Source organism: Phocoena sinus, chromosome 12, assembly GCF_008692025.1.
Source record: "Phocoena sinus isolate mPhoSin1 chromosome 12, mPhoSin1.pri, whole genome shotgun sequence".
Lineage (NCBI taxonomy): Eukaryota > Metazoa > Chordata > Mammalia > Artiodactyla > Phocoenidae > Phocoena > Phocoena sinus.
This window is the reverse complement of record NC_045774.1, coordinates 37,634,354-37,660,921: the sequence shown is the minus strand read 5'-3', so window position 1 is coordinate 37,660,921 and position 26,568 is coordinate 37,634,354. Positions and strand designations below refer to the sequence as shown.

The 26,568-nt window shown below is 36.4% G+C and overlaps 1 protein-coding gene across 1 annotated transcript in view; it reads left to right on the top strand.

Annotated features, from left to right (window-relative positions):
• The window catches only part of NKAIN2 (sodium/potassium transporting ATPase interacting 2), a 1,007,037-nt gene that overhangs the window by 460,020 nt on the left and 520,449 nt on the right, over window positions 1–26,568 (top strand). The window contains exon 3 of the mRNA XM_032651214.1: window positions 5,994–6,131. Coding sequence (XP_032507105.1) covers window positions 5,994–6,131 — 138 coding nt within the window. The remainder of the gene's footprint in view (window positions 1–5,993; window positions 6,132–26,568) is intronic.

The window sequence follows — 26,568 nt, the reverse complement described above, 5'->3', positions numbered from 1 at the left end:
GCAAAAATTAAAAGCAAAGAAAAATTATTGAAAGCAGCAAGGGAAAAACAATGAATAACATACAAGGGAACTCCCATAAGGTTAACAGCTGATTTCTCAGCAGAAACTCTACAAGCCAGAAGGGAGTGACATGATGAAGTGATGAAAGGGAAGAAACTACAACCAAGATTACTCTACCTGGCAAGGTTCTCATTCAGATTCGATGGCGAAATCAAAAGCTTTAGAGACAGGCAAAACCTAAGAGAACTCAGCATCACCAAACCAGCTCTATAACAAATGCTAAAGGAAATTCTCTAAGTGGGAAAAAAAAGAGAAGAAAAGGACCTACAAAAACAAACCCAAAACAATTAAGAAAATGGTCATAGGAACATACATATCGATAACTACCTTAAACGTGAATGGATTAAATGCTCCAACCAAAAGACACAGGCTTGTTGAATGGATACAAAAACAAGACCCATCTATATGTTGTCTACAAGAGACCCACTTCAGACTTAGGGCCCATACAGACTGAAAGTGAGGGGATGGAAAAAGATATTCCATGCAAATGGAAACCAAAAGAAAGCTGGAGTAGCAATACTCATATCAGATAAAATAGACTTTAAAATAAGTCTGTACACTAATGATTGCATTCCTATACACTAATGATGAAAAATATGAAAGAGAAATTAAGGAAACACTCCCAGTTACCATTGCAATAAAAAGAATAAAATACCTAGGAATGAACCTACCTAGGGAGACAAAAGACCTGTATGCAGAAAACCATAAGACACTGATGAAAGAAATTAAAGATGATACCAACAGGTGGAGAGATATACCATGTTCTTGGATTGGAAGAATCAATATTGTGAAAATGACTATACTACCCAAAACAATCTACAGATTCAATGCAATCCCTATCAAATTACTAATGGCATTTTTTACAGAACTAGAACAAAAAATCTTAAAATTTGTATGGAGACACAAAAGACCCCGAATAGCCAAAGCAGTCTTGAGGGAAAAAAACGGAGCTGGAGGAATCAGACTCCCGGACTTCAGACTATACTACAAAGCTACAGTAATCAAGATAATATGGTACTGGCATAAAAACAGAACTATCGATCAACAGAACAAGATAGAATGCCCAGAGATAAACCCATGCACCTCTGGTCAACTAATCTATGACAAAGGAGGCAAGGATATACAATGGAGAAAAGACAGTCTCTTCAATAAGTGGTGCTGGGAAAACTGGACAGCTACATGTAAAAGAATGAAATTAGAACACTCCCTAACACCATACACAAAAATAAACTCAAAATGGATTAGAGACCTAAATGTAAGACTGAGCACTATCAAACTCTTAGAGGGAAACTTAGGAAGAACACTCTTTGACATAAATCACAGCAAGATATTTTTTGATCCACCTCCAAGAGTAATGGAAATAAAAACAAAAATAAACAAATGGCACCTAATGTAACTTAAAAGCTTTTGCACAGCAAAGGAAACCATAAACAAGACCAAAAGACAACCCTCAGAATGGGAGAAAATATTTGCAAATGAATCATTGGACAAAGGATTAATCTCCAAAATATATAAACAGCTCATGCAGCTCAATATTAAAAAAACAAACAGCCCAATCCAAAATTGGGCAGAAGACCTAAATAGACATCTCTCCAAAGAGGACATACAGATGGCCAAGTAGCACATGAAAATCTGCTCAACATCACTAATTATTAGAGAAATGCAAATCAAAACTACAGTGAGGTATCACCTCACACCAGTTAGAATGGGCATCATCAGAAAATGTACAAGCAATAAATGCTGGAGCGGGTGTTGTTGGGAATGTAAATTGATACAGCCACTATGGAGAACAGTATGGAAGATCCTTAAGGAACTAAAAATAGAATTGCCATATGACCCAGCAATCCCACTACTGGGCATGTACCCAGAGAAAACCATTATTCAAAAAGACACATTCACCCCAATGTTCATTACAGCACTATTTACAATAGCTAGGTCATGGAAGCAACCTAAATGCCCATCAACAGATGAATGGATAAAGAAGATGTGGTACATATGTACAATGGAATGTTACTCAGCCGTAAAAAGTAACGAAATTGGGTCATTTGTAGAGACGTGGATGCTTGTAGAGACTGTCATACAGAGTGAAGTAAGTCGGAAAGAGAAAAACAAATATTGCATATTAACGCATATATGTGGAACCTAGATAATGGTACAGATGAACTGGTTTGCAGAGCAGAAATTGAGACACAGAAGTAGAGAAAAAACATATGGACACCAAGGGGGGAAAGCAGGTGGGGGTGGGGGTGGAGGTGTGATGAATTAGGCAATTGAGATTGACATGTATACACTGATGTGTATAAAATGGATGACTAATAAGAAAATAAATAAATAAATAACATTTAAAAAATTTATGTAAAATTAGCAAAATAGACAAGCATGAAAGAGACTTATTCCGTAAGACCTTTTATGTGAAAATGCCACACACACAAACAACAGCAGTAATGTTTTTCAAGGCTGTATGCATCTATTTGTATGTCAGATGTTTCAAAGGACATAAAATAAGTATATTAGAGTCCAGTGGGTGATAGGGGAATAACATTGAGAGCATGGGTTGTTGGAGTCAAATAAGAAAATAAACAAAACAAAACAAAAAGGAACTCTGCCTTGACCAGTGATGATATAATGTTATGAGGTGACAAGTATGATCAAAGAGATTCTCTATACTATTCTACAATAAATAAGGTAAAAATGTAGCATATATCCTGTACCCGGCCTATGCCTCCAGCAAAATCTGTGAAAGCTTTCTCTTTTTGGACTAGATGTGGCAAGAGTTCTAAAGCAAGGACACAGCACAGGGCATGCACATACGCCTACATTCCTGTTGGACCACTTACCACTTCTGAGTCTGCAAGAAAATCACGTAGCCACACTACATCTTAGATTTCTTAGTCTGAAAAATAAGACAATAATATTTACTTCTCTGGGTTTTGTGCAGATTCAATGAGGCGATATATGACCAAGGAATAGTATGAAAGTCTGGCATGTAGTAAGTGTTTTAACAAATAGTACTCAGCCATAAAAAAAAATGAAATACTGCCATTTGAAATGAATACCAATTGAATGAAATACTGTCCAGCAACATGGATGGACATAGAGATTATCATACTAAGTGAAGTAAGCCAGACAGAGAAAGACAAATATTATATGATATCACTTACATGTGGAATCTAAAAAAAAAGGGTACAGATGAACTTATTTACAAAACAGAAAGAGACTCACAGACGTAGAAAAAAACTTATGGTTATCAAAGGGGAGGGAATAAATTAGGAGGTTGGGATTAACAAAGACGCACTACTATATATAAAATAGAGAGTCAACAAGGACCTACGGTATAGCCAGGGAATATTTCTCATTATTTTGTAATAACCTATAAGGGAAAAGAATCTGAAAAAGAATATATATGTATGTGTGTGTGTTGTGTGTGTGTGCGTGTGTGTGTGTGTATAACTGAATCACCGTGCTGTATACCTGAAACTATCACAACATTGTAAATCAACTATACTTTAATTTTTAAAAATTCAATTAAATTAAAAAAGAAAACATTCTCTTTCCTCTAACTCCACAACCTCCTAGTGATTTCATAGTTAATATACATCCTGTTGGAAGGAGTTCTTAGGAAAGACTGTACCTACTCTGTAAATTGTTAATTCCCTTTATACTTACTGAAATCTTCCATTCTTCAGCCCTAGCTCTAAACAGTAAAACCTGTGATAAAGCTACTTAGGATGACTAAGGAGCCCATCAAAAAGAAGAGGAAAAAGCAGAAATACTATAAGTGAAGAACTGCACATTAGCTTGTTCAGTCTGCATAACCTCATAAGTAATGTTTGGTGAAACCATTAGTTCTGTCATAAAAGAAGACTGATAAATGTTGATGCAATTTTAGCCTTGCAGACTTAGTGAGTATATTATTCTCTATATATTTGTTATAATTAACGATGGTACTTGCTCTTTTCTTCCATGATTGGAGCATTTATTGGGGGATTTCCCACTGTTTGACGGATGCACTTCATCCTCTATACCTTTTCCCTGCTGTGTCCCTACAGTTATGATGCTCAAAATTTATAGAGTTTAAATTCTTCTTGCTGCTGTTTTACATTTGTACTTACTGTTTATTCATAGGATAAAGAGAAGAGAGTTCTGTGTTAGAGGGAGCTTTTATATAGACAATTAGCAATGCTGAGAACAACCACTTATCTTTTGGTAATGTTGATGAATTCCAGCAAGGCATACGTAATATTGCTTAACGTCACAAATGGGCCTCCTTTATAAGGAGTGTTGACTGCATGATAACAATTGAAGGAATGTTTCATCAGGAGACAGTTCAAAGTGTATGAGGCTTGGGTTATGTGCATATTCCATGACAGTCTGTTTGTTAATCAATCAGAATATTGAATTCCACTGCTGGGACTCTGGTGGGTATTTTGGATTTAGAATATGTAGCATAGAACAGACCTGGACCTAGATCCTCTCTTTTTTTTTTTTTTTATTCACTGCCAGGACTAAGTGAAACTTAAGATTTGTTTAGGCTGGACTATTACTGTTACAACGTAACATGGTACCTGGTGTGTCTTAGGAAATAGAGGTGTCATGCAAACAGTTGTCATGAGTTTATTTTCTCCTTCAATGCCTGATAAGAAAATGTGCTGTCACTTAAATAACTGCAGTGGGAATAATGGTCATTCAAGAAGTCTTCAAACCTAGGCTACAGGTATTTAATTTAAAAGCAAACCGTCTGTTTGAAGAGTTAGTGTGTCCTTCTGAAAAGAAATATCATTAAAGCAGTGTGATAAAGCATAGTTAGTGACTTAGGGGTTTTAAAATCATTTTCCTTTAAAAGTTCATTGAAAAACAATTGTTGAATCTCCGTGCTTAACATCAGGTCCTTTTACAGTGTTTTACTAGGAACAGACAGTTTGTTATCATTCCACCTGAGGGCAGGCAGGAAAAATAAAGCTGAGTTTAATTCACACCATTCCCTTTTGCTTTGTTAGATCTGATGAGAGGCTTGTCAGCTATTCAGGTTTCACTTGTCAATATAAAGTGGCACTTCTGGACTACTGACCAATCTCAGGGTGTTGTTTGGTTGGTCGGTGAGTTGGTTGGTTGATTGGTTTTGCTTTTATTCCCCCACTGTTTACATATGACTTAATTGTAAACTTGTAAACACAGACGAATATGGAAGAATTTCAAATGCCTTAAGTTTCTTGTTTTTATAACAGTGATGCTTTATTTTTATTTTTTAAAATAAAAAATTGTTTTAAGTTTCTTTCAGGGCCCTTCTTTTTCCTGGTTACTATAGGTAACTGGATATGATTTTTTTTAAAGTCACATTTGATTTATATTCTAGTACTATTAAAGTTAGAAGGACCCTAGACATTAGTCAAAGTCTTACATTTTACAAATGAGTAATCAAATCAGACTCCCAGAGGAAGGAAATGACTTACCTGGGGCACTACAGCTGCCTAGTGGCAGGTCGACATCCAGAACCTGGTCTCTTGACTTGCCGAAGAATTCTTTTTCCTCTCCATCAACCCCCTTTGCTCTATTCCCAACTTATACAGTGACATTTGAGCAGATCCTAACAACAAGCCCTTGGTGTGGACATCATTTCCCGAACTTGCTGGTTGATGACTTCAAGTGTTTGACAGTGCATATGACAATATAATTTATCCTGTGACTGCACAGATGACATCCTGCGAATACTACTTGATGTCTCCATAAAATCATCCCTGAAAGGATTGTACCTGTCTCTGGATCCACGGCTTCCATAGTCTTCCTTTGAAATATACCTAAAAATGTCTTTCTCACTGTTAAAGACAAATGCCAGATATGGTAACACAGTTACAATTGCTAACTATAATGTCGGTGTGATCCTTTATTTTCTCTCATCTCTGTGCTTATCTATATATCCTGTTTTGCTCTTCTAGGTTTGTGTGCTGGAGAGGCAAATATTTGACTTCCTTGGATATCAGTGGGCACCTATCCTGGCAAATTTTGTACATATTATTATCGTCATTCTTGGTTTATTTGGAACTATTCAATATAGACCTCGTTACATAACAGGAGTAAGTACCCTCCCTGCTTTTTATTATTGAAATAGAGAAAAATATGCAAACTACAAATGTCTTGAAAATTTTTATGTATATCCTTTGCTTAAAGCACCATGTGTTTGTTTATATAGTTTCAGATTATATCTACAGTAATTAAAAATGTCAAGCTTAAAACACTTGGCAGTGAATGGAATCAGACTGTATTTTCATAGATTGTACTTTCAGCCAATATTCTCTTATAATTACAAGCAGGACAGTGCCCCTATATGTATGAATTGTAAAGTCATGGTTTCTGATTTAACAGATTTTAATGGGACTTCTTCCCATTTTAGATAATTATATTTTATAAATTGAAGAAAGGTAGTTTAAAATCAATACAAATGAACATATAGTATTGATGGGAAAATGTTAATACATATTAGGGTTAATATTTGACATACTTGAAAGCCAGAATAGTCTGGAACATGGCCTCTGTGTTCTCCATAATTCTCTTTTTGGCTCAGAGAAAGTATTTTGCATTCCCACTCAAGTTAAACGTACTTAACATAAAAGTGAAATGCAACTGTGTTGCAGTTGCTATGGGAACCATAACAAGATCTTTTACTCTTGTATGTGCCTCAGATCTTAGCTATAGCTCTTCATTAATGTAGATTTTTTTAGTGTCATCATTTTTCTCTATTTCTTCTGTTTTTGACAAAGCAAAAATCTATAGGCATTTATTTTAAATTATAAAGCAAAAGTTTGGTAAAGGCATTTATATAAGACAGTGTAGCTAAATATCTGCCTTATTCAACACAAACCAGCAGGCCTTCTCAGGTTTCACGAAAGCCTCCTTAACATAAAAGATGCCCTCCTATGACCTGTTCTCTCTCTGTCATCTGGGACCCAGATAAAGCTCATTGGCACTGAAACAGGCAATGTGGTGGCAGCTGGGATCAAGATATCCACTGTCTGGCTAAGGCTGAGTCAGAAGCCCATAGTCTTCTCCTCTGGGAACATACCCAGAAATGAGTGTATGTCACCTCTAAGGGTGTGTTTCCCTGTAAATCTTGTAATACTTTTCACAAGATTACAAGTAGGATGTGTTCTATTGCAGAGTGAAGTTTCTCAATGCATAAGATATAATAGTAGTGTTTACTTTCTTTTATAAATTGTAATTTGATCCAATATAAGGAAGGTGGTACAGTGCTTGAGAGTGGGCTTTCTGAAGTCATAATTCCAGGGTTGAAATCTTTCATCTACCAATTTCTGTGTGACTTTGGACAGCATAACCTGACCAATCCTTAGATTTTTTACATTAAAAATGAAAGCAATAGTTATAGTGACTCATATGCTTCAATTGATACATTATAAGCCATCATGTGAAAGATTCTCAATTTAACTTTCCTCTTTCATTAGACTTTGAGGCTTCTCCATGATTTTATTCTAATAAATAGAGTTGCTCTGAGTATCACCATATAAATATGTCATCTCTTTTTTGTGATAAAGTTCCTGGAATGAAAATCTAGGTGTGGATCAAAATGTTTGAACAGTTTAAAAGGTTTTTTGTGTTTGTTTTTGGTTTTTTTTTTTTTTTTTTTTGAGGAGTTAGTGGGATATTCTATAAATGATCTCGGCACAATGCTTGGTATTTAAAAAGTGCTCAGTAAATGTTAGCTATAATAATTTTATGCTTATTATCATTTGAAAATAATACTGAACTGTATATACTAGAAATAGCCTGATAGGCAATTTAAAATAGAGCATGGTGTTGTAAGCTATTGGTTGAACTCTTTCCGCCACTTTTATTTTAAGCTGCTACAACTCTTAAATTTTTTTGTGTGATATTTCTGTGTACCAAATTCTAATTCCATCCCGAAACCAGTAGGTGGCATTCTGTGCGGGGGCGGGGGGGGGGGTGCTCCGAGGAGCTCTGGTTCTTTATGCCTCAGTGCAGAAAGAATTCAGCGAGAGGCAAATTGATAGATAAGAAGTGATTTATTAGAATGGGAGACCTGTGAAGCTTACAAGCAAGCGGGCGAGAGGGTGCCATGCCACGAATTTACTGGGCTACAGTTTTATAATCAAAGGAAAAGTGGGTAGGGAGAGAAGACCACCTTCTTCCTCATTCTTGAGTAGATGGCAAGCTTCTATCATCAGCTCCTCCTCCATGTTGTGTGGGGGAGTTTTCTTGTCCCTACCTGGTCAAGCCAGGACTGTCGGTGGTGCAATGGAAATGAGCAAAAAAGGTGGTAACATGTGCTAAAAATGGTAAATCATCTCACGTTTTAGTATAATGTTACCTTTTCTCTATATTTTTGTTTTTAGTGTGTGCAGAGGAGTGTGTCCTAGGAATCATTAACCTACTAAGCTCCTTGGGCAGGATGTGGGTCTCATGCCATCATTGTTTATTGTTTGGGGGCATGTCTCATGCTTCTGTTGCATGGTTTTGTTGCTAAACAAGCCTCATGGTTTTGTGGTTAAGCAAACCTGCTTTCTTGAATGATCATTAACTTATGGGGGTCTCCCATACTTTTTTTCTCTACTTACAATCCCCTAGTGGGATTAACTGTTTAATCACCTACTTTGTCCCTTTATTCTGTCCCTATCAATCCTCTTCAATAAAATACATACCCACTAGAGACAGTGTCCTGTGTTTTCAAGACAGGACACTCTCTCTAGTGTAACATAAGAGTTAGGATACTGTGGGACACATTTAAGATGTAGAACTTTTATATAATTGAGAGGATCTCTGAAATCTTTCTGAGGTCTTAACACTGTGTCTTAGCGCTACATCTTTGATTTGATCTTGTCTTGCAGACAGAATCCTTAATCTGTTCTTTTTCTTGAAACAGTGTCTTAACTTGGAAAATCTTTTGCCAGCTGGAGATGCTGTAAATGTGAAACTTTTATTTTCCAACCCAGAAAGTCTTGAGTTAGCAATATATCTTCTAAATTCTACTTGAAAACTGAATTGTTCTTTCTTTAGCTCATCTCTCTTATAATACCATGTTATGTATGGCTAAAAGATTACAAATAACACTGTCAACTGTTTGCTTGGATATCCCTTTAGCCAGATCCATAAGTTTATAGGTATATTTTTTATCTTCAAATTTATTTCAGGCAATAGTTAAGCTTATTGTTCCAATAATAATTATTGTGAGTCCTCTTTTCTCCAGTCCTCAAAAACAATTTCTTTACTGTTTTTCCTGTTTTCACTGATTCTTCTCACTGCCCTTCTGGTCTCCAGCTGCCACCTTGTCTCAAAATTAATGCTGTGTGTTTTAGGTTTGTGTCACAGTACCACTCATTTCTGTTCTAGTTATCTATTCTCTGTAATTTCTGTATAACAAACCATTTCTGTACACCAAATTCATGGATCTAGTGGCATGATGTCATGTTGAAGGTCAAAAGTTTGATTCAGGAAAATAGAGAATTTGCCATAAAAATGGAGTCAAAAATTTCAATTTGCCTAAAGATGATAAAAGAAATTTTTATTTTTTGGCTGCGTTGGATCTTCATTGCTGCATGTGAGCTTTCTCTACTTGCAGCGAGTGGGGGCTACTCTTCGTTGCAGTGCACAGGCTTCTCACTGTGGTGGCTTCTCTTGTTGTGGTTGTGGAGCATGGGCTCTAGGCACCTGGGCTTCCGTAGTTGTGGCGTGTGGGCTCAGTAGTTGTGGCACGCAGTCTCTAGAGTGCAGGCTCAGTAGTTGCAGCGCATGGGTTTCGTTGCTCCGTGGCATGTGGGATCTTCCTGGACCAGGGCTCGAACCCATGTCCCCTGCATTGGCAGGAGGATTCTTAACCACTGCATCACCAGGGAAGTCTGATAAAAGGAATTTTAATTAAAAGAAACTTGAATGGAATCATAGATGACAGAAATTCTGGTCAATGAAGGATCTGAGTTTAGCAGGAATCTTCCTGGTAACTGGAAGATCTGATAACTTCCTACAGTTATCAGACAAGCTGTAACTAACAACACTGTACTGTTGCAGTTAAGAAATTTCCATAGGCTCTCTGTACTCTGGAGACTTAAATATTGACAATGAAATTTCTTTTCCTCTCCCCTAAAAATGTAAGCCTTTATGATTTCTATATTTGTCATTTTATATTGAAATAGAAAACAATTTAGTATAAAAATAGAGATAAGCACTTTCATAATTTCACAAGTGAAACTTATTGATGTTTTTGCACATTTCCTTCACGTATGTGCAACTGAAATTATCTGATTATGCTACATCTCGTGTATTTTTTTTATGTAATGTGACATCAATTTTGGAATTCATATGGCTATTTCATTGTTCATTTAACCTTTATATCTATTATTATATATTATACTATAAAACATAATATATGCTGTATCTTATGGGTATATTATATATTATTATACATTATACTATTTTCATGTTTTTATGATACATATTTCCCTATAATCATCTCCATAAAAAAATACCCTCATCTTCATTTCTGATTTCAGTCCTTAGGAGAAATACCTAGATATAACTAAATAATATGAACAATTTTAAGTTTTTTGTTATATAATTGATAATTACTGATCCAAAATCATTTATTGAATTATCCTCCCACCAGTGTACAGCAGAGTGTATTTCTCTGCACTCTTGCTAACCCTGAATATTATCTGTTCTCATATTTTTTAATCTACTAGGAGAAAATGTGTCATTTTTTATAGCATTTCTTATTTTACTGAGTTGAGCTTTTTCATATATTCATTAACCATTTTTATTTCCTTTTCGAGGGACTGTCATTTTGTGTTTGCTCATTTTTTTCCATAGAGGTGTTTATCATAACAATTTTTATATTTGGATCACATAGTAAAGGTATTTACCCTTTAAATATCAATTTCATTTTGATTTTTATTACTTTTCTCTTATTAAAATTAACTCCCTTTCCCTTCGTGATATCCTCTATTGCTTTAAATTTCATTTTGAAAAGTGTGATGATGTCTTCATTATCCTTAGGGCTAATTTTGCTAAAAGAAAAAGGCAGATGCCCTGAAATAGAGTCTAAGGAAAAAGTATACCTTTCCACATTTGCTATTTGTAAAGAGTTTCAGTTTATTGATGGGACATTTTATTGTTTAATTGAAAACTACCCCCCCTCAAAAAAAAGCATGTGGACATCCTCTGAAACACTGAGCACAGTAGCAACCAATAAAATTTAAATAGCACTGGTAATGAGTTTTTTTCCTCTACTAGTCTTCTATTTCATAAGAGCAAAGAAGAAAAATTTAAAAATTTAAAACAGTTAATTAGGACAAGAACTCGTTAATACCCTTTGTGGGCCTCTGTCATTTCAAGGAATATAATATGTTGAAGTAAAATTAAATAGCTGCTTTCAATTCCAAGCAAAGGAAATCTGAAGCAAGAATCCATAGAAATCGTCTGTACTGTATAATTCTCTATAGCATCGAGAGTCCCAAAGAAAAGGCCAGATTAATTCTGGTGGAATAATTCATACATAAATACATACAAATGGCTCCCATGAAAGAATTAGCTTATGTCATAAATGGAATTGCCAAATGCATCTTCATTTGGGCTAAAGACACTGGCAAGCAGAACATGATTCGAGATATCCAGTGGTTATTAGTTAATGACCAAAAATGTTAATGAGTTGCACTGCTTTAAACTGTCTAAAATAATCTGAGGAGTGTGTAGGTTCCTACCTGGTGAAGGCATAGCAATTTGTTTGGAGATATTGCCACAAGACATGTTGCCATAACTCTCAATTTTTTTTCTCCTCCCTCCATTCCTTCCTCCCTCCCTTCCTTCTTTCCTTCCTTTCTTCCTTCCTTCTTTCCTTTTTTTCCTTCTCCTTCCTTCCTTCCCTCCCTCCCTTGCTTTGTTTCTCTCTATTTAACCAAGTTATTTTTGAAAGAAAAAAGAATAATTTATAGAGCTTGGAACCACTGGCTTGGTCGATGAAACTCATCCCAAAACTAGAAATAAATTCAAAATAGCTAAAAATCCATTACTCAGATTTCATAAAAACAGAGAAGAGGACGGCATACCAAAATCACAGTAATATTTATAAGAATCATGTTTCTTTTTTTCTTACCACTTCCATTACTATCCACAGATTCTACTAGATACCTTCCTCTACAAATCCTACAGAACTCACATTAACTTTATAAAATTTTTGTTCAAACTGATATGACTAGGAAATAGCAGAGTCAGGATGTGGACCCATGCTCTTAACCAAACCCTTTCTCTTAACCATTGTACTGAACTGTCTTTTAGGTGCACAGCTCAGAGGGCCACAATTTATCTGACAAATGAAAACAGGTTTTGTTAAGTTATTGGCAAATCCAAAATCCATCATGGCATTTGCAGTTTGAAGATCATTTAGATTTTAAATTGTGCTCTGCCATCCCTATATCAAGGATTATGTTTTTAGCTCTGTATTTAGTGAGGAAATGACCTTATTTCTCAAGAATTAAGAACATCCTTTAGCGATGGATATTTTTGCAGAAGAACAATATCATAGGGAATCCTTAAGTTCCAGAAATAGTGAATTAGAATGGTATTTAAAAAAAATTTTATTATGGCAATCAGCATTTTAATAATGGTAATTCATATGTATGCATATGTACATATGCATATATAGCATAATTTACCTCTAATATATATTAAATTATATATTATATATAATTATATACAATATATATAATTATGTATAATATATTATATATATATTAATTAAGAACAAAAGTATCTCTTTCCACATTTATTTGCAAAGAGCTTCCAATAACTGATGGGAGAGTTTGTTTCTATGTAACCGAAAAAACACCCATATTATATACCAAAAATATGTATGTATATTATTGTACCTATTGAAGAGTTTTTCCATGAAAAACTATAATAGCTAATCCAAAATTAAATGAGTGGGAAAAATTGGGATTGGTTTCCTATTTTGTTACCAAAAAATCAAGAGATTAAAATAACGTGGTTAAAGCTAATTTCAGGAAGCAGGGCTGTGATGGTTAGAAAGAAAAGCCAGTGTTCGTGAATCTTCATTCCTTGGGTTTTAAAAATAATGAACTATTAGACTGTCAATAGATCCCTACTCATTCTTCCAAAATAATGAAGAATTGAATACTACTTTTAGTTTGCATATTAAGGTTTCAGATGGCTGATTTCAGATTGTTGCTGAGCACTAAACTTTTGTTCCTCAATTTGGGCCGCGCTTTTTTGGTTTTTTGTTTGTTTTTTTCTACAGTTATTTTTTTAAAGTATTAATATGTACTTGTCAATGAGTATTGCTTTGTGAATTGACACACATCCTTCTCTCCATGGAGGGAGGGCACAGCATACAGAGACAGTAATGAGACAGCTTCAGACAAATCAACACCTGCATTGACTTCCTTGATTTTGCTTTTCCTTGAGCCAGTATACTAAAAGGAAAGGATCCCCATGTCATCCTGGGCAAGTCTTGAGGGCCACAAGGTGCCTGGAGCACCAGAAAAGAAAGCTAAGATCTATTTTGTAAAAACATTCTGTTACGGCGATTCGGGAAATGTATAGACTCTTCAGAGGGTCTGTAAAAGCAAATAGTCACAAACTCAATTTGTGTGACAAAAAAAAAAAAGACTACATTTTTGGAATTTACTATGTACTGATAATCAGCCATGATTTGAATTTTAAGTGTTCAAGGAGCTCAGGTCCCCATGGATACTATAACCAACAGCAATAAATGAGGAGTAGGTTCTAGGCCCTATTTCCAGGTCATATGCTTCTTTCACTCTAGTAACGTTACCTCCCTAAAAATTTGTGTACTCTTTTCAGTCATGTCTAAGAAATTATTAAGCTATGTTTAAGCAGTTGTTTTGAGTCTTCACTTTTTGCAGGAAAAAAACTACCCAAAAGAAAATGTATTGCAGCTAAAGCATTAAAAATGCACACTTTCTGTTCAGGACAGAAAATCAATGTAGATTAGAGATGAAAAGACTTGAGATAGTAGTAAATTAACATTGCTTCTAATGACTTAGAGTAATCGTGAAACTAACTCTTTTCCCATAAGCCTGGAAGGGAAAAAACAAAAAACAAAACATCATTACAAGTTTTATGGATTTAGCTTGTAGTCCTAAAATAAATGTAATAATGCAACATGGTGAATGCAATTTATTCTCGAAAGGATGTGTTCCCTTAGGGAATTGTGGGCCATTTTTTCTACAAGAAGATAACTTTGTGCTCACATTCTGATGTTAGACTGTGACTAAAGATTTATAGAATGTGACAAATATAAGTAATTACATTTTAACAATCTAAGTTCCTATTTGTAAGTCATCTAATAATTTTTGGGAAAAAATTTTGAAAGGAGACGTGAGATATATATATATATATATATATATATATATATATATATACACACACACACACATATGTGTATTATTTCTTTCCTAAAATAAAAAAAATCATATTAATTTATGCAGAATTTTAAAAATCAAAATGTAAAATTAGACTTAAAATAAAAGTCTTACCCTTCTCCAGCTGTTCCTAGTCTCTTTATAGTTCTTCTGTGGTCTATATATAGACATCTCAGAGGGTCTGTAAAAGCAAAATCATTTTACTGGAGTTTATTTTTGGATCACACTTTGTTTTGACAGCCCCTACCCCCCAAATCCCCCTCCCCCATCCACTAGAGTTTGCCTTTCTTTTATTCTTGAACGTAAGAAAAAGGCTTTTTTAAGAAGTGTATCCTAAGTATATTTCTAATTCTTATTCTATTTGTATTTTGGAAACCCACTGCTTTCCTGTTTGAATTTAGACCATTTTCTTTAGATTTGACCATGATTTTAAATGTGGCTTTTTGTTTTTAGGCTAGGCTCTTCTTCCCTGGAGACTTCCCTCTCAGTACCCTATCCTCTCCTGTCTAAATTGGTGACTCTCCAGGCCTATTACAATCCATCTTCCCTGCTCTGCACCCCCCGAGTTAGATTCAAGCTTTCTTAGATCCTACATATTTTCTTTATGATACTCTTCACCCAAATTCCTGAAAAAACATGTTCACGAGGTAAGCTTTCTGAGTTTATTCTATCTTTACACTTGAGTAATAGGTTTACTAGAGGACGAATTCAGGGGTGAGAATTAATTTTCCTTCAAGCACTGAAGTAATTGTTCAATTGTATTCTAGGAAGCAGTGTTACTCATGGGAAGTCTGATATTGATCTGTTCTTCATTCATAGATAACTTTTTAAAAATTCTTGAAATATTCATTTCATGCGTGTTGTCTTACCATTTCCAAATGAGGTGTTTAAGTGTGGACCTAACTGAAAATTTTGTAGGCCCTTTTGATTTGAAAGCACAAATACCTTCAACTCTGGACTTTGTATGTATCTATCATCTTGATGATTTTCTATGCTTTTGAACATTTGACTTTGTTATCCCCAGATAATTTCATTTAATAGTTATTATGTATTATAACTGTTTATTTACTTATTTAAAAAAATCTCATTTTCTCTCTAGGGGATTAAATGGTTTTCTGGTTCTAAAGGTGGTGGAGGAACTATCTCTGTTTTCCAGCCCACTTTTACACTCCCCTTTGTTCACATGTTCCTTCTTCCAGTCTCAGATTATAAAGAATTCTGCCTAGTAGTTTAGCTTCCTTTGTGTCTACTGCCCCTCCATACACATCCTGGACTGCCAGTTGCTCCACTCTGCTTATTAGTCAGCACTTAAATGTCTGGTCTTCCTCTTCCAGCAATTGGCAGAAATAGCTCTGCTGCTGATGTTTTATTGCTAATAATTTTAGCAATACTGTACAGGCTGCATGCTCAGTTTGCCGTTTTGAATCAAAAGTGGAACGATAACTATTAAAGTGCGTTAAACATATGTTACTTTGGAATCATTTCCTATTTTCAGTGAGATCTGAGCAGGTGGCTTTGTTATGCAAAGGTGTGGAAAGCCAATGACTGTTAGAATCTCTTCACCCTTTAAAAAGCCATTAATTGATTGTCCATTGTATAGTAAGCACTATGCTATGCAAAAGGCACACCATATAAACAAAGGCTCCAAATGTTTACATTTTAATAGAGGGGGAAAGAAAAATGTAACCATGTAAACACAATGCTTTTCATAAATACTATGAGAGAAATATGTAAAGGATATCACAAGATCCCCAGAACAGGTTGGGTAAGTCACCTGGGGGCTGGAAACGTTCAGGAGATGCTTCATAGACGAAATGACACATGAACTAAGACTTAAAGTATGAGTAGTATATCATGGAAAAGACAGGAAGAGGGGAGAATTTCAGGCAAAGGTAACAAAAGTGAAGACATGGAGGTGTTTAAATATATAATTGTATTTTTATTGATTTATATCAGGTACACATGGCTGCTACGCAGAGGCTGTACTGATTAAAAGTAAGGCTAAATATGTAGGTAGGGACCAGGTTGTGAAGAAAATACTTGACCGTGCTAAATTGTTTATATAAGACATCCTGTAGACAATTAAAGGGTTTTATATAGGTAGTGGTCCTAAATGGCTAGCAACATGGTGGGGAAGGAGAAATGAAATGACAGATATGTTTGTAGATGTTTTCAAGAAGAGACTGGGAAATGGTGGAGTCATTTGACAAGGCAATGATTAAAGCAAGATGAATAATTTGGGGGAAAATTTTAAGAATTCAGTTCTAAACTTTCATTGTCTTATTAGTTACATGGGTGTGACCAGATAAACTGTTCCCTAATAACTTGATACCACTTTTAGATAAAAATAGTAAATATTATCTAATATGTAGATGACATGATTTTATCATCCTAAACTAAGAGTGCCTTTACTGAGTGCCTTTATTAGACACCTGGTATGTTTAGAATTAGTACCAAAAATGTAGTAACGGTTCTATTTTTCTAAAATTACAGTCAGCATTTAGGGGAGAAACCTCCAAATATTTCACAAGCCTATATATAGTTACCTTATGCATAGAGTAATGTCATATAATTACTTATGTGTACATTTTATAACCAGTTTATTTTGCAAGGTTTACCAGCCAGTGCCTTGGCATTCTCGGGTGTTTTTTTGTTTGTTTATTTTTTGGTTTTTCTTTTTAATGACTGAAGAAGCAGTTTGAGTACATATACCCAAAACAGTTGTCTAGTTTACAACGAAATGCAGCAAATTTTATGGTGTAGATTTTGTAGGACGTAAATTGTCCTTTTGTCTGTTAAGTGTAAACCTGATATTTTCTGTAGCGGAGAACCATGATTCTGCTGTTGAAATTCATTAGCTTACCTGTGTGCCTAGGTGTGTGGTTTAGTCAAGTACAAGTCTTGTCTACTTCTCAGCTTCCTGGTATCATTCTAACCACCAGCGGACTGTCCATTAAAGTCCATGGGCCTCCAGTTAGCCAGTATTATAGATTATCTGCATGCCTAGTGCTTTTCAGGAAAACCTCAAAATCACTGCCATTCACAGGATATTTTTTACTCCTGAATTGCATTTTAGCAATATGTCAATTAACCTACATTAAGTGATTATATGAGAAACAGACTTACGACCTTGATTCATTGTAAAGATTTTGTTGAAAGCATTGCTTTCAACAGACTCACAAGAAAAATCTCTCTTGTCTGTAGAGAAGGAAAACTTTTCCCTTCTTCCCTTCTAGGTTCTTTGGATGGTTTAATAATTAAATTATGGATTAACAGGAGAAAGATAAATTTAATTTTCTACCTGTAGGAATCCATTAAAAATATGAGACTCAAAGAAGTGACCAAAGCAGGCAGTTCTTATGCCTTTTAGAGAAAGAAACAATGCATTTTTGAAGAATTGATAAGACAAAGAAGTTTTGCATTGGGGTAGTAAATTAGTGATGAAGTAACAAGGTTTGTTTATACAGCCTTCTTGGCCGTAAATTCCCTATCTCTGGTGATAAGAATGTCTCTCTTTGTCCTGGTATAGGGGGTACCCTTTACATGGGAGATTTCTTTCAACTAATTCAAAATAATCAATATGCCAAAGCGGCATATTTTGGGGTGTCGTATTCTGCTCTCCTTCATCCCAATCCTGGGAATAGTAATGCTTTCCTTATGCATTAGGTTGTTTAATCTTGAGTTCCTGATGAACTTAAATATTGGATGCACATAATTTTAAGACTAAATGTGTGAACTGACAAAGTTTTCCAAAACAAACACACAAGAAAGCTTTCTAGATTTATTTTCTGACAAAACTAATAAAAGTAATTCTTTGTTCTTTCACTATACAAATATTGACTAGCACTTACTCTGTGCCAGACACTCTTTTAGACACTGTGGATTCAACACTGAAAAGACCAAATCCAAGCTCTTGTGGGGAAGACAGGCAGTATATAGGCAGTAAGTAATAGGTCACGGAAAGATGTTACAATATGAAAGTTCTCTCTCTCTCTCTCTCTCTTAAAGATACATATATCTTTAATAGAACAAGAAATTTATTACTCCCATTCAGTAGTTCCTGGGGGCTTTGATGTTAAATCATACACAACCAGGAATCAGGAATCATCTTAATTTCAGTGACCACCTCTACAGGGATCTCATTGCCAGGTGTTACAGGTATAACAGTCAAGAAATCACTAGCAATGAAGGTTCAAATAACCACAGATCTCTGAAGATCTCATGAAGGCTGCTTCTGAAATGGTCCCAATCAAAATGTAATACTGTCAAATGCATATGTATTTATACTTTATATATTTAGTAATATTTAGTAAATTCTCTACCAAGCTGACAATTATTCTACCTTTACACTTGAATAATAGCAACTGATGGAATGTAATGCCAGTTACTAACCTTGAGAAGACTAAAGACAAGGGTATTTGGGTACAGAAAAACAATTAAAAATGTATAAAAATGAAACCAAAACATATTCAAAATGCTGATAACCAGAGATAATTGCACTGTTATCATTTTTTTAAATCTATTTTCCAATTTTTCAATGTCCACACATTTTTTTTAAGTCTAGTATATTGTTATACATTTTATTCTTTTACTTACCATCAACATTTTCTATTTAATTATATAAGGCTGCATCGTTCTTTGAATATGTTGAATCAGTTTACAATGTGAAGAATGTCCAAATCTTTGCACATTTTTTGAGATACTTATCTTGTCCTTTTCAGTTTGTATTTATAGACATTAAGTTGTTTTGATATTATAGAAATTAACCCATCATTTTTCAATGTGTATTGAAAATTTCCTCAAATCTCTCATATACTATGTGTTTTTATATTGGTCTCTTTGGCCAAAATAATTTTTAAAATTCTTATCTAGTAAAATATTTATAGATTCTGAGTCTCCTGTCTTGGTAATAAAGATATACCCACTCTCAGCTACACATTTAATCTCCTATATTTTCTTTTTTTTTTTTTTTTTTTTTTTTTTTAACATCTTTATTGGGGTATAATTGCTTTACAATGGTGTGTTAGTTTCTGATTTATAACAAAGTGAATCAGCTATACATATACATATGTTCCCATATGTCTTCCCTCTTGCGTCTCCCTCCCTCCCACTCTCCCCATCCCACCCTTCCAGGCTGTCACAAAGCACCGAGCTAATATCCCTGTGCCTTGCGGCTGCTTCCCCCCAGCTATCTACCTTACTACGTTTGTTAGTGTGTATATGTCCATGACTCTCTCTCGCCCTGTCAAAACTCACCCTTCCCCCTCCCCATATCCTTAAGTCCGTTCTCCAGTAGGTCTGCGTCTTTATTCCTATCTTACCCCTAGGTTCTTCATGACATTTTTTTCCCTTAAATTCCATATATATGTGTTAGCATACGGTATTTGTCTTTTTCTTTCTGACTTACTTCACTCTGTATGACAGATTCTAGGTCTATCCATCTCATTACAAATAGCTCAATTTCATTTCTTTTTAAGGCTGAGTAATATTCCATTGTGTATATGTGCCACATCTTCTTTATCCATTCATCCGATGATGGGCGCTTAGGTTGTTTCCATGTCCTGGCTATTGTAAATAGAGCTGCAATGAACATTTTGGTACATGACTCTCTTTGAATTTTGGTTTTCTCAGGGTATATGCCAAGTAGTGGGATTGCTGGGTCATATGGTAATTCTATTTGTAGTTTTTTAAGGAACCTCCATACAGTTCTCCACAGTGGCTGAACCAATTCACATTCCCACCAGCAGTGCAAGAGTGTCCCCTTTTCTCCACACCCTCTCCAGCATTTATTGTTTCTTGATTTTTTGATGATGGCCATTCTGACTGGTGTGAGATGATATCTCATTGTAGTTTTGATTTGCATTTCTCTAATGATTAATGATGTTGAGCATTCTTTCATGTGTTTGTTGGCATTCTGTATATCTTCTTTGGAGAAATGTCTATTTAGGTCTTCTGCCCATTTTTGGATGGGGTTGTTTGTATTTTTGTTATTGAGCTGCATGAGCTGCTTGTAAATTTTGGAGATTAATCCTTTGTCAGTTGCTTCATTTGCAAATGTTTTCTCCCATTCTGAGGGTTGTCTTTTGGTCTTGGTTATGGTTTCCTTTGCTGTGCAAAAGCTTTGAAGTTTCATTAGGTCCCATTTGTTTATTTTTGTTTTTATTTCCATTACTCTAGGAGGTGGGTCAGAAAGGATCTTGCTGTGATTTATGTCATAGAGTGTTCTTCCTATGTTTTCTTCTAAGAGTTTGATAGTTTTCTGGCCTTACATTTAGGTCTTTAATCCATTTTGAGCTTATTTTTGTGTATGGTGTTAGGGAGTGATCTAATCTCATACTTTTACATGTACCTGTCCAGTTTTCCCAGCACCATTTATTGAAGAGGCTGTCCTTTCTCCACTGTACATTCCTGCCTCCTTTATCAAAGATAAGGTGTCCATATGTGCGTGGGTTTATCTCTGGGCTTTCTATCCTGTTCCACTGATCTATCTTTCTGTTTTTGTGCCAGTACCATACTGTCTTGATTACTGTTGCTTTGTAATATAGTCTGAAGTCAGGGAGCCTTATTCCTCCAGCTCCTTTTTTCGTTCTCAAGATTGCTTTGGCTATTCGGGGTCTTTTGTGTTTCCATACAAATTGCGAAATTTTTTGTTCTAGTTCTGTGAAAAATGCCAGTGGTAGTTTGATAGGGATTGCATTGAATCTGTAGATTGCTTTGGGTAGTAGAGTCATTTTCACAATGTTGATTCTTCCCATCCAAGAACATGGTATATCTCTCCATCTATTTGTATCATCTTTAATTTCTTTCATCAGTGTCTTATAATTTTCTGCATACAGGTCTTTCGTATCCTTAGGTAGGTTTATTCCTAGATATTTTATTCTTTTTGTTGCAATGGTAAATGGGAGTGTTTTCTTGATTTCACTTTCAGATTTTTCATCATTAGTATATAGGAATGCCAGAGATTTCTGTGCATTAATTTTGTATCCTGCTACTTTACCAAATTCATTGATTAGCTCTAGTAGTTTTCTGGTAGCATCTTTAGGATTCTCTATGTATAGTATCATGTCATCTGCAAACAGTGACAGCTTTACTTCTTCTTTTCCGATTTGGATTCCTTTTATTTCCTTTTCTTCTCTGATTGCTGTGGCTAAAACTTCCAAAACTATGTTGAATAAGAGTGGTGAGAGTGGGCAACCTTGTCTTGTTCCTGATCTTAGTGGAAATGCTTTCAGTTTTTCACCATTGAGGATGATGTTTGCTGTGGGCTTGTCATATATGGCTTTTATTATGTTGAGGAAAGTTCCCTCTATGCCTACTTTCTGGAGGGTTTTTATCATAAATGGGTGTTGAATTTTGTCGAAAGCTTTCTCTGCATCTATTGAGATGATCATATGGTTTTTCTCCTTCAATTTGTTAATATGGTTTATCACATTGATAGATTTGCGTATATTGAAGAATCCTTGCATTCCTGGAATAAACCCCACTTGATCATGGTGTATGATCCTTTTAATGTGCTGTTGGATTCTGTTTGCTAGTATTTTGTTGAGGATTTTTGCATCTATGTTCATCAGTGATATTGGCCTGTAGTTTTCTTTCTTTGTGACATCCTTGTCTGGTTTTGGTATCAAGGTGATGGTGGCTTCGTAGAAGGAATTTGGGAGTGTTCCTCCCTCTGCTATATTTTGGAAGAGTTTGAGAAGGATAGGTGTTAGCTCTTCTCTAAACGTTTGATAGAATTCACCTGTGAAGCCATCTGGTCCTGGGCTTTTGTTTGTTGGAAGGTTTTTAATCACAGTTTCAATTTCAGTGCTTGTGATTGGTCTGTTCATATTTTCTATTTCTTCCTGATTCAGTCTTGGCAGGTTGTGCATTTCTAAGAATTTGTCCATTTCTTCCAGATTGTCCATTTTATTGGCATAGAGTTGCTTGTAGTAATCTCTCATGATTTTTTTTATTTCTGCAGTGTCAGTTGTTACTTCTCCTTTTTCATTTCTAATTCTATTGATTTGAGTCTTCTCCCTTTTTTTCTTGATGAGTCTGGCTAGTGGTTTATCTATTTTGTTTATCTTCTCAAAGAACCAGCTTTTTGTTTTATTGATCTTTGCTATCGTTTCCTTCATTTCTTTTTCATTTATTTCTGATCTGATTTTTATGATTTCTTTCCTTCTGCTAGCTTTGGGGTTTTTTTGTTCTTCTTTCTCTAATTGCTTGAGGTGCAAGGTTAGGTTGTTTATTCGAGATGTTTCCTGCTTCTTAAGGTGGGCTTGTATTGCTATAAACTTCCCCCTTAGAACTGCTTTTGCTGCATCCCATAGGTTTTGGGTCGTTGTGTCTCCATTGTCATTTGTTTCTAGGTATTTTTTTATTTCCTCTTTGATTTCTTCAGTGATCACTTCATTATTAAGTAGTGTATTGTTTAGCCTCCATGTGTTTGTATTTTTTACAGATCTTTTCCTGTAATTGATATCTAGTCTCATGGCGTTGTGGTCGGAAAAGATACTTGATACAATTTCAGTTTTCTTAAATTTACCAAGGCTTGATTTGTGACCCAAGATATGATCTATCCTGGAGAATGTTCCATGAGCACTTGAGAAAAATGTGTATTCTGTTGTTTTTGGATGGAGTGTCCTATAAATATCAATTAAGTCCATCTTGTTTAATGTATCATTTAAAGCTTGTGTTTCCTTATTTATTTTCATTTTGGATGATCTGTCCATGGGTGAAAGTGGGGTGTTAAAGTCCCCTACTATGAATGTGTTACTGTTGATCTCCTCTTTTATGGTTGTTAGTATTTGCCTTATGTATTGAGGTGCTCCTATGTTGGGTGCATAAATATTTACAATTGTTATATCTTCTTCTTGGATCGATCCCTTGATCATTATGTAGTGTCCTTCTTTGTCCCTTTTAATAGTCCTTATTTTAAAGTCTATTTTGTCTGATATGAGAATTGCTACTCCAGCTTTCTTTTGGTTTCCATTTGCATGGAATATCTTTTTCCATCCCCTTACTTTCAGTCTGTATGTGTCTCTAGTTCTGAAGTGGGTCTCTTGTAGACAGCATATATAAGGGTCTTGTTTTTGTATCCATTCAGCCAATCTGTGTCTTTTGGTGGGAGCATTTAGTCCATTTACATTTAAGGTAATTATCGATATGTATGTTCCTATTTCCATTTTATATATTGTTTTGGGTTCGCTACTATAGGTCATTTCCTTCTCTTGTGTTTCGTGTCTAGAGAAGTTCCTTTAGCATTTGTTGTAAAGCTGGTTTGGTGGTGCTGAACTCTCTCAGCTTTTGCTTGTCTGTAAAGGTTTTAATTTCTCCATCAAATGTGAATGAGATCCTTGCTGGGTAGAGTAGTCTTGGTTTCAGGCTATTCTCCTTCATCACTTTCAGTATGTCCTGCCACTCCCTTCTGGCTTGTAGGGTTTCTGCTGAGAGGTCCGCTGTTAACCTTATGGGGATTCCCTTGTGTGTTATTTGTTGTTTTTCCCTTGCTGCTTTTAATATGCTTTCTTTGTATTTAATTTTTGACAGTTTGATTAATATGTGTCTTGGCGTGTTTCTCCTTGTATTTATCCTGTATGGGACCCTCTGTGCTTCCTGGACTTGATTAACTATTTCCTTTCCCATATTAGGGAAGTTTTCAACTATAATCTCTTCAAATATTTTCTCAGTCCCTTTCTTTCTTTCTTCTTCTTCTTCTGGAACCCCTATAATTCGAATGTTGGTGCGTTTCATGTTGTCCCAGAGGTCTCTGAGACTGTCCTCAGTTCTTTTCATTCTTTTTTCTTTATTCTGCTCTGCAGTAGTTATTTCCACTACTTTATCTTCCAGGTCACTTATCCGTTCTTCTGCCTCAGTTATTCTGCTATTGATCCTATCTAGAGTGATTTTAATTTCATTTATTGCATTGTTCATCGTTGCTTGTTTCATCTTTAGTTCTTGTAGGTCCTTGTTAACTGTTTCTTGCATTTTGTCCATTCTACTTCCAAGATTTCGGATCATCCTTACTATCATTATTCTGAATTCTTTTTCAGGTAGATTGCCTATTTCCTCTTCATTTGTTAGGTCTGGTGGGTTTTTATCTTGCTCCTTCATCTGCTGTGTGTTTTTCTGTCTTCTCATTTTGCTTATCTTACTGTGTTTGGGGTCTCCTTTTTGCAGGCTGCAGGTTCGTAGTTCCCGTTGTTTTTGATGTCTGTCTCCAGTGGCTAAGGTTGTTTCAGTGGGTTGTGTAGGCTTCCTGGTGGAGGGGACTAGTGCCTGTGTTGTGCTGGATGAGGCTGGATCTTGTCTCTCTAGTGGGCAGGTTCACGTCTGGTGGTGTGTTTTGGGGTGTCTGTGGCCTTATTATGATTTTAGGCAGCCTCTCTGCTAATGGGTGGGGTTGTGTTCCTGTTTTGCTAGTTGTTTGGCATAGGTTGTCCAGCACTGTGGCTTGCTGGTCGTTGAGTGAAGCTGGGTGCTGGTGTTAAGATGGAGGTCTCTGGGAGATTTCCGCTGTTTAATATTATGTGGAGCTGGGAGGTCTCTTGTTGACCAGTGACCTGAAGTTGGCTCTCCTACCTCAGAGGCAGAGCCCTGACTCCTGGCTGGAGCACCAAGAGCCTTTCATCCACACGGCTCAGAATAAAAGGGAGAAAAAGTAGAGAGAATTAGTAGAAGTATGAGGAAAGAAAGAAGGAAAGGAGGAAAGGAAGGAAGGAAGAAAGAAGCAAAGAAGGAAAGAAAGAAGGGAGGGAGGGAGGGAGGGAGGAAGGAAGGAAGGAGGGAAAGAAGGAAAAAAAGACAGAAAGAAAGATGATACAGTAAAAATAAAATAAAGTATAATATAGTTATTGAATTAAAAAATATTTAGAAAAAAAAAAAAAGGGACGGATAGAACCTTAGGACAAATGTTGGAAGCAAAGCTATACAGAGAAAATCTTACACAGAAGCATACACATACACCTTCACAAAAAGAGGTAAAGGGGGAAAAATCATAAATCCTGCTCCCTGAGACCACCTCCTCAATTTGGGGTGATTCGTTGTCTAAAGGAGGGAGGGAAGGAAGGAAAGAAAGAACGAAGGTAAAGTATAATAAAGTTATTACAATTAAACTTAATTATTAAGAAAAAGAATTTTTAAAAAAAAGTCATGGACGGATAGAGCCCTAGGACAAATGGTGGAAGCTAGAGTATACAGACTAGATGTCACACAGGAGCATACACGTACACCTTCACAAAAAGAGGAAAAGGGAAAAAAATCATAGATTTCGCTCCTAAATTCCACCTCTTCAATTTGGGATCATTCCTTGTCTATTCAGGTATTCCACAGATGCAGGGTATATCAAGTTGATTGTGGAGCTTTAATCCGCTGCTTCTGTGGCTGCTGGGAGAGATTTCCCTTTCTCTTCTTTGTTTTCACAGCTCACAGGAGCTCAGCTTTGGATTTGGCCCTGCCTCTGCGTGTAGGTCGCTGGAGGGCGTCTGTTTTTTTCGCTCAGCCAGGACGGGGTTAAAGGAGCCGCTGATTCGGGGCCTCCGGCTCACTCAGGCCGGGGGTTGGGGGATGGGGGTAGGAGGGGCACTACGTGCGGGGCGGGCCTGCAGCTGCAGAGGCAGCGTGACGTTGCGGCAGAGGCCGGCGTGACGTTGCACCAGCCTGAGACCCGCCGTGCGTACTCCCGGGGAAGTTGTCCCTGGATCCCGGGAACCTGGCAGTGGCGGGCTGCACAGGCTCCGCGGAAGAGGGGTGTGGAGAGTGACCTGTGCTCGCACACAGGCCCCTTGGTGGCGGCAGCAGCAGCCTTAGCGTCTCCCGCCCGTCTCTGGGGTCCGCGGTTTTAGCCGCGGCTCGCGCCCGTCTCTGGGGTTTGCGCTTTCAGCCGCGGCTTGCGCCCGTCTCGGGGGCTCGCGCCCTCAGCCGCGGCTCGCGCCCGTCTCTGGGGTTTGCGCTTTCAGCCGCGGCTCGCGCCCGTCTCGGGGGCTCGCGCCCTCAGCCGCGGCTCGCGCCCGTCTCTGGAGTTCCTTTAAGCAGCGCTCTTAAACCCCTCTCCTCGCGCACCAGGAGACAAAGAGGGAAGAAAAAGTCTCTTGCCTCTTCGGCT